General features: G+C 49.7%; 1 protein-coding gene across 1 annotated transcript; it reads right to left on the bottom strand.

Annotated features, from left to right (window-relative positions):
* Positions 1–5,422: 5,422 nt before the first annotated feature.
* LOC133341649 (trace amine-associated receptor 13c-like) lies at positions 5,423–6,751 on the bottom strand. The gene has a single exon (XM_061550246.1). The coding sequence runs from the start codon at positions 6,749–6,751 to the stop codon at positions 5,423–5,425; it is 1,329 nt and encodes a 442-aa protein (XP_061406230.1).
* Between the last annotated feature and the right edge of the window lie 2,091 nt (positions 6,752–8,842).

The following is an 8,842-nucleotide window of genomic DNA, read 5'->3' as shown; positions in this document are numbered from 1 at the left end:
GTGCGAAGTAGAGGCAGGGGTGGGGTCAGTGGAGGGGGGGGGTCAATAGAGCGGCTGTATGATAGTAGTAGTTAAAGCAATAAAATAATAGATGGTACAAGACGCAAAATAATCGTAAATATCGTCATATCGAGATTATGAAGAAGTTCAACGTAAATACATTATCGTCCGTTAAGAAAATGAAGTGTGTTCTTTCCTGACCGGAACATTTATGTGATAACAGTCAATTGTTAAATGTGTAATACTGGTAGGAACCTCTTGGTTACATCAGTCCACAGGGGATTATTTTGTCCGTCGTGCAGAGAGGGGCTGGGTGGGGAGGGGAGAGGCTGGGTGGGGGGTGGGAGGGGTGGGGCTGGGTGGGGAAGGGGCTGGTCACCCCGTGGTGCCCTTATAAAACTCAACGTTTAACCTACTCACGCCGGCTTGTGCCCGCCCTCACAGTCGGGCATATTTGCGGAATACACCACGCCGCCGTTGACCCTGGCCATTGACCGAGCAACCCAACGTTCCTACCAGCTCCCTCCGCAGGAATGTGTTTAAATAGCTACTCGGTGAGGCTTTGCATTACCGGCTGCAGAAAAAATATGATACAAAATACGTGAATTTCGATTACAAACGTGTGGGAAGACTGGTATCGTGATAATCGTCATATCGTATAAATTAAGATCGTACCATGTGGTGAAAAACTACACTGATGTTATTCGCAACAAAATAAAATCAATACCGTTTGGAAATAATACAAAGTGTGGCCTTAAAAGAGAAAAATATATACAACAGGCGACGTGTTGGTGAATAGGCATTATTTTTAGCACACGAAGGGTCAAGAAGGACCATTTCCCGAAACGTCGCCTATTAGAGATGATTCGTTTTTAAATCACACGCACGAAGCGTTATTGACAGGGAAGGTGTGGAGTTGTGTTGTAGTCTGCCGACGTAGCAGCAGCAGCCGCATCGCCGGATAATTCGTCTTGCTCGCCATCGGCCTGAATGTAACATTTGCAGTTGATTTGGACATCGATTTCGTAATAACCTACCAGCCCCTTTATCAATCCACTGCTGGGTGAAGGTCTCCCAAAGCCCCTGTCGGACGCAGATGTCACATTCGCCACTGATTTTAGCCGTGACCGGGAATCCAACTCGGAAGGCTGGGTTCAAAGCGCACTGCGCTCCGCCACCGCCCTCCATAACAAGCACAGATTCTTTACAAAAGACAATGATCACCCGTTTAGCCTTAACAGACTGTTGGGGCAAGAGCTGTTAGCGATTACCTATGAAGGCCGGCACGGCACACGAGAGAGTGAGTGGCCAGCAACCACGCCCGGCCGCCTTTGTCTCCCTAGTGGCGATGTTTACACACCGCACCAGGTACTCATTTGAGGCTGAGTCGACTTAGGGTAGGGCCAGGACCGGTTCAGATAATCGTCACTGGTGTTGGTGGCCGTGAGCGAGAATCGAACTCGGGTCGCCAGGTTCGTAGCGCAGCGCGCGAACCGCTCCACTACCACTATACAAAAATCCCCCGTATAGCCTTAATAGACTGTAGGGGCAAGTGCTGTTAGCAAGCACCTATGAAGGCCGGAACGGTACGCGAGGGGGTGGGTGGCCAGCACCACGCCCGGCCGCCTTTGTCTCCCTAGTGGCGATGTTTACACACCGCACCAGGTACTCATTTAAGGCTGAGTCGACCTAGGGGAGGCCCAGGACCGGTTCAGATGATCGTCACTGGTGTTGGCCGTGAGCGGGAATCGAACCCGGGTCGCCAGGTTCATAGCGCAGCGCGCTAACCGCTACACTACCGCTCCCCATACATACACACTGACACACACCTATAAATAAACACACACACACACAGTTATAAATATAGCCCAATTTGTATTCTAACACAAACCAATTAACTCCTAATTGGTTCGCGATACTCGTAATCCCCAAGCGTCACACCTTCAATTATCACTCACCGATTACCAGCCTCGGGGGGGAGGGGGGGTCCGTGAAGAGAGGGAGGAGGAGGGAGGGGGGGGCTAAGTGTGGGGCGAGGGGGGAATTATTCCGACTCCCATCACCACTCTCCCCAATCCTCCCCCCCCCACTCCTCCCACCCTCCTATTTCCCTCATCGCTAAGCGATAGCAATCATGATAATGCTGCCGATGTTCATAATATAGAATTTTACGTTATGATGGTAATGGAATCCATGATGATGCTGATGTTCCTGATGATGATCAGGGTGTTCATGAAATTGATGTTGATGATGGTTATTAAATTCATGATGATGATGAATGTCGAATTTCTATCGCACCGTACGTAGCTTACCGTGCAAATCACCATCATGCTGATGTTTCTGATGATGATCAGGAAATTCATGAAATTGCTGCTGCTGCTGCTGCTGATAATAATGTCAGGGCGATTTGTGATTACGACGATGGTTATGCAATCTTGATTTGAAGCTTTCGTGACTGCAGTAATCCATACTCTTTGGTTCTTTCGGTAAAGTCACGTAGGTATAAAATAAAATAAATCACGACGATTCGGGCGCAACACATCATTAGGTGCGCCCGAAACGTCTTAATTTATTTCCTTTTATACCTACGTGATGGTTCTGCAGTTGATGTAGCTGATGACAAAATTGCCTTCGTGAGCAGCTCCAGTACAACAGGGTGGTCCACATATCTCGTGAACCCCAAATTAATTTCCCCCTAAAAATAATTCCTTTGCGTATTAATTTATGTTTTAAATCAACCTTATGTAAAATAAAAAATAGATTACGTTCTAGAGAATTCAATGTAGGGGTCACAAGACATCCGGACATCCTCTGGCTCGTTAACTACGTGGTCAGCATGGGAGTGGAATGGTTTCACATTTGTGACACAGAGAATCGGAGTTCGACGGCGAGTCTGATTTTAATTAACAAAATACACGAGCAGACGACGTCTACTTCACATCTCTGTCTCTCCACATATTAAAACAATGTTTGCACATTCCATCAGCCGCCACACGGAGGCCTGGGAGTGTCTACGTTCAGATGGCTTCAACTCAAGTTAAAAAAAAAACTTTGGACCGGTTTCGACATCCAATGGCTCATCAACATCAGTCACAACAATAGGTTTACCCTTTCTGGCAATAAAACAAATGTGAAGATGTTAAAACACGAAGCAGAATCCTTTTTATTTCCCAATGAATCCTGCATGAACATGCAAACAAAAAACATGCTCTAATAATATATGCATTGTCTTTGAAGCTGATTGTTGCACACCAAAGACAGCTTTCTTTTGAGCCTAGCCTCTCAGCCTCGTCTCAACGTTTTAGGCTAGAGAACGCCAAAAGGCGAACAGCACAAGTACAATGCCACTATTAGGGCATTTATAGCTCGGAGTGAGCAGCTACAACATGGGACCTTTCTTGCAAGTATCAAAATATAACAATAGGTTATATGTTAAAACACCAAACAAGGATTGCCAGAAAGGGTGAAACCTATTGTTATCTTCTTGGTTCTTTCGGTAAAGTGACTTTACCGAAAGAACCAAGAATATGAATCCCTGCAGTCACGAAAGCTTCAAATCGAAACATACAGTATTGTTATATTTTGATACTGACAAGAAAGGTCCCATATTGTAGCATAAGTCACGTTTGCTCGGGTCAATGCGAGTGATCTTCCAGATGTTTATAGGCAAGGACACATTCTCCCTTTCCACGTCTCTCTATCTCTCTCTATGTATTAGATATGGGTCCTAGATCCACGCGAAACTAGAAACGTAATACACAAATTAAAATTACCACTCGGGTCGTGGTGAAGAATCATGCTATGTTGTAGAACCCTACGCAGCATCACTCAACATCTGCTTCGAACACCAAGGGCTCGAACTGTTACAGCCTCACGTCACTTCTCTGCTGTCGCCCTCTCGGTGTGGAACTCTGTCCCGTTGTACATCCGTAACATCGAATGCACTCTGACTTTTAAGAAACACCTCCTGTTTGAGGCAGGCTTTCGAGGAGTCGTGAGCTTGGCTCCGCGCCTCTGAGTTGTTGATCTGTCTGCAAAATCTGGCGCGTTATAAATATCTGTTTTAAATGATTGCTCGCTGGCTGGCTGCTGGTTAAATGACACAATATATCCGCAATGTCTCCTTCTCTCCACATACAAAATAAATGTGTTTTTCACACACAAAGTTATTGTGTGCGTCCCTATATCTCATTAATCATATTCTCTACACAACCACGGCAACGCTTTGCGTTGTATTCTTCCACGCGGCATCTTACGATCGGGAGAATACGGTACCGCATTGGTGATTGTTAAACAACTGCTGCTTCTGTTTCCTGCTGTTTCTGCTGCTGCTACGTGTTGTCCTTTAGCCGCACCTCCGATTAGCACGGTTGGCTACGTACGGTGCAAAAGAAGTTGAACATACATACATGCTACGACCGCCGCTGTAATCATCAGCAGCAGCATTATCAGCAGCAGAAAAAGCATCAGCAGCATTGCAATTATCAGCAGCAGAATCCTCGGCAGGATCATCAGCAGCATCATCAGCAGCACAATAATCAGCAACAGAATTATCAGCAGCATCAGCAACAATATCAACAGCATCATCATCAATCAACGAAACTACTATTGTATTTAGCAGGTAAAACCCACTGAGTTCTTAGCTCTTTTTCAGAGGCAACTTGGCCACAGATCATAGCTCATCGAAGTGGCTTATATCATCACACGTGGGGGATGTATAGTCGCAGCCCAATGATCGAAGCGTGTGATGAGGGCAAACCGGAGGAACCGAAAGAATTTCCACGCGAACACTACAGGGAGAGAGCGAGAACACGCGGACTGCCAATATACAACAGCATCATGATGATCATGACCATCATCAAGAACACTAGCATCATTATCACCATCAGCATCATGATGACCATCAGCATCATGATGGCCATCAGCATTATGATGATCATCAGAATCATGGTGATCATCAGCATCATGGTCATGATCATCAGCATCATGGTCATGATCATCAGCATCATGATGACCATCAGCATTATGATGATCATCACCATCATCAAGAACACTAGCATCATGGTTATGATCATCAGAATCATGGTCATGATCATCAGCATCATGGTCATGATCATCAGCATCATGGTCATGATCATCAGCATCATGATAACCATCAGCTTTATGATGATCATCACCATCATCAAGAACACTAGCATCATGGTCATGATCATCGGAATCATGGTCATGATCATCAGAATCATGGTCATGATCATCACCATTATGATGACCATCAACATCATGGTGACCATCAGCGTCATGGTGACCATCAGCATCATAGTGATCATCGGAATCATGGTCATGATCATCAGCATCATGATGACCATCAGAATCATGGTGACCATCAGCGTCATGGTGACCATCAGCATCATGGTCAAGATCATCATAAGCCGAGCTGCGCGTCTCTCGAGCCGGCCCGGAACGCGCTCCTGGCCGCGATGGCCCTGAACGCGGCCCTGAAGTTCGGGCTAAAGATCCCGTAGATGACGGGGTTCGCGGCCGAGTTCGCGTATCCCAGCCACGTCACGGCCTCCCAGACGCGCGGGTCGATGGAGTAGCCGAGGAGAGGGTCGGACACGTTCACAAGGAAGAAGGGAAGCCACGAGGCGAGGAAGACGCCCACCACGATGCTCAGCGTCTTCGTGGCGTTGCGTTCGCTCTTCGCGTCCGCCGCCCGTCCTCCTGCCCGGGTCGATTTTCCTGCTGCTGCTGTTGTTGGTCTTCCTCCTTCGTGTACCGATCCTATTTTTCCTACAGTTCCTATTCCTTCTGCTCTTCCTCCTATTCTTTCGTCTATTCCTCCAATTCCATCCCCTTTTCCAATGATTCCTTCACTTCCCGTCATTTCTCCTCTCGCTCCTCCTAGTCCTCCTTCGCCCGCCGTATCCTCCTGTCGCCCCTGCTGCTGATCTTCATTCTGTTGCTGCTTCTCCTGTTGCCGCTGGTGCCTCCGCTGCTCGCCGGCGATGGCCTTCCCCTGCCGGCGCGCCTCCCGCAGGATCCGCGCGTACGCCACCACCACGAAGGCCGCGGGCCCGAAGAAGCTGATCACCGAAGAGCCGACGGCGTAGGGCGCTCCCAGCAGGAAGTCGCAGCTGTCGGCGCACGACGCCGCCACCACCTCGTCGGGAACGCCGATGGTGTTCCAGCCCAGCGACACAGGCACCACCGAGATGACGGCCGCACAGCACCACGAGAGAGCGACCATCGCAGTGACGTGGCGTGCCGTGACCCGCTGCGCGTAACGCAACGGGTCGCACACGGCCACGTGCCGGTCAAAGGCGATGCAGGCGAGGTGCAGGATGGAGGCGGTGCACAGCGCGATGTCCAGGCACGTGTGCGCTGCGCAGAAGGCCGTCCCGTAGAACCAGCAACCGTAGGCCGAGCGCGTCATCTTGAAGGGCATGACCAGGAGACCCACCAGGAGGTCGGCGACGGCGAGCGACGCCGCGAACGCGTTGGTGCGAGTCTGCAGCCGCCTGAAGTGCAACACGGAGGCGACCACGAGGAGGTTGCCCAGCACGGCGGACCCCACGGCGATGCTCATTGTGGCTAACCACGCGGCCCTCTGCGCGGAGCTGAGCGCCGAGCCGGGGCACGAGAAGGAGCCCTCCACCAGTGCGCAGTGAGGAAGAGGAGGAGGTGCCTCCCAGCTCGAGTTGCTGCTGGCAGGCGACGAGGGCGCGGCGACACTGGAGGTAGGAGTGTCCATCGTGGGTCGTTTTGGTCAAGTTGAGTTGGCGGTTGCGGCTAGAGTTGTGCGGATAGAGGGGTTGTGGTTGGAGCAATGGTGGACGTCGTGGTTGTGGCTGGGGTGGTGATAGCCACGTTGTTGAGATCGTGGTTGAAGGTTATTGAGATTTTGTTGAGATTGTGGTTGAAGGTTGTCGTGGTTGAAGGTTATTGAGATCTTGTTGAGGTTGTGGTTGAAGGTTGTTGGGATCTTGTTGGGTAGCTGGTCGTGGTTGAAGGTTGTTGAGATTTTGTTAGGATCCTGGTCGTGGTTGATGGTTGTTGAGATCTTGTTAGGATCCTGGTCGTGGTTGATGGTTGTTGAGATCTTGTTGGGATCCTGGTAGTGGTTGAAGCTTGTTGAGATCTTGTTGGATCCTGGTAATGATTGAAGCTTGTTGAGATCTTGTTGGATCCTGGTAGTGGTTGACGGTTGTTGAGATCTTGTTGAGATTCTGGTCGTTGCTGGAACCTTGTCGCGTCAGGGATGGAGAGGAGGTGCAGAAGACGGAGAGAGCATCTGGTTAGAGAGGGCAGTGAAGGGGTTAATGAAGAGAAGAGCAACACTCTGGCGGGCGCTTGCTACACAGGGATGATGGACGGTGACCTAGAACAATGATCAGAATCAGAATATGTATGGAGCTGCAGTCAAGGAATGGAACGCGTTCCAGAGAGCGTCTACCGAGGAGATGGAGCGACGCAACCCGCTCGTGTGCATGTTCTGGGTGGATTAATAATAAATTACACGATCGCGAGAGGCGGTAGGGGCGCCTTCATCCAGCAGTAGATTCAGCATGGTTGACGATCATGATGCATGTTAGCGTTTATAAGGCGGCCGGCGTGGTGCTGGCCACCCACCCCCTCGTGTGCCATTCCGACCTTTATAGGTAATTCTCACTACCAGCACTTGCCCCAACAGTCTCTGAAATGCTCTACGTCTACGGGGATAGTTGTCTTTGTTGTAGCTGAGAGTGGTGGCGTAGTGGTTAGCGCACTGCGTTAGGACAAACGTCGACCCGAGTTCGATTCCCTCACAACCAGCTTCAGTGAATATCCGACTGGTTCTGGATCTGCCCATGTCGGCTCCGCCTTTAACTTAGCACCTGCTGTAGTATGTAACCGTCAGCACTGGGCAGACAAAGGCGGCCGAGCGTGGTGTTGGCCAGACCACCCACTCATGCGATGTGCCAGACATAATAGGTCCTCTCTAACAGCACTTGCCCCAACAGTATGTGATAGTCTCTACGAGTGGGCGTCTTTGTACGTGTCAGTATTTGCAACGTACTTACCTGCATCGCTTTGTGATCCCAACGCACTCCTACACACCGCTATTTATACACATAGTACCTGCACCTATATACAAAAGACAAAGATCCCCCGTATAGCCTTCAATAGGCTGTTCACACGAGCGTGCGCAGGGCACTAACCACTCCGTTACCGCATCCCAAAATACACACACACACACGCGTCACACATACACACGCAACAGCATATCAACCAAACACATAACGTGAAAATGAAAATAATAATCATATTTATAATATATTTATAAAATAACATCTCTCTCTCTCTGCACACGCACACCCAAAGATATCACTTATCTATATATACACACACGTGTGTAAACATAAACATACACATCTCTACATACACACAAGTGCACACGCCTCCTAACCAAAGCAGTCCCACGTGACCCAATTAATTATCCCCCTCCTCAAAGGGACCCCTCCACCTCCAGTGAGGAGGGAGGGGTAGGGGTAGGCGGGATGGGGGGGTAGGGGGAGGTGCGTGGAGAATATTTTCTAATGGAATAATTTGTCTAATTACCAGCGGGGAAACAGTACCTGTTGCTTCCAATTAACGTGGCAAGGAGGTTTGGTGGGGCAGGTGGGGAGAGCACAAAAGTCCCTTAAAACCCCTCCCACCCCACTGTTGGGCCCCTCCCCTCTTCTCTTTCCCCCTTCTCCCTCGCCCTTCCCCCCTTCCACCCTCCAACAACTTTCACCACAACGCCCCAAGGCACGCATCGGTGAGTTCAACAGGTGACGGCGCTGGTCACGATACCTGTGTA

Source organism: Lethenteron reissneri, chromosome 2 (genome assembly GCF_015708825.2).
Source record: "Lethenteron reissneri isolate LAM-NWPU_2019-01 chromosome 2, ASM1570882v1, whole genome shotgun sequence".
In the NCBI taxonomy this organism is placed as follows: Eukaryota; Metazoa; Chordata; class Hyperoartia; order Petromyzontiformes; family Petromyzontidae; genus Lethenteron; species Lethenteron reissneri.
This window is presented reverse-complemented; position numbering and strand designations above follow the sequence as displayed.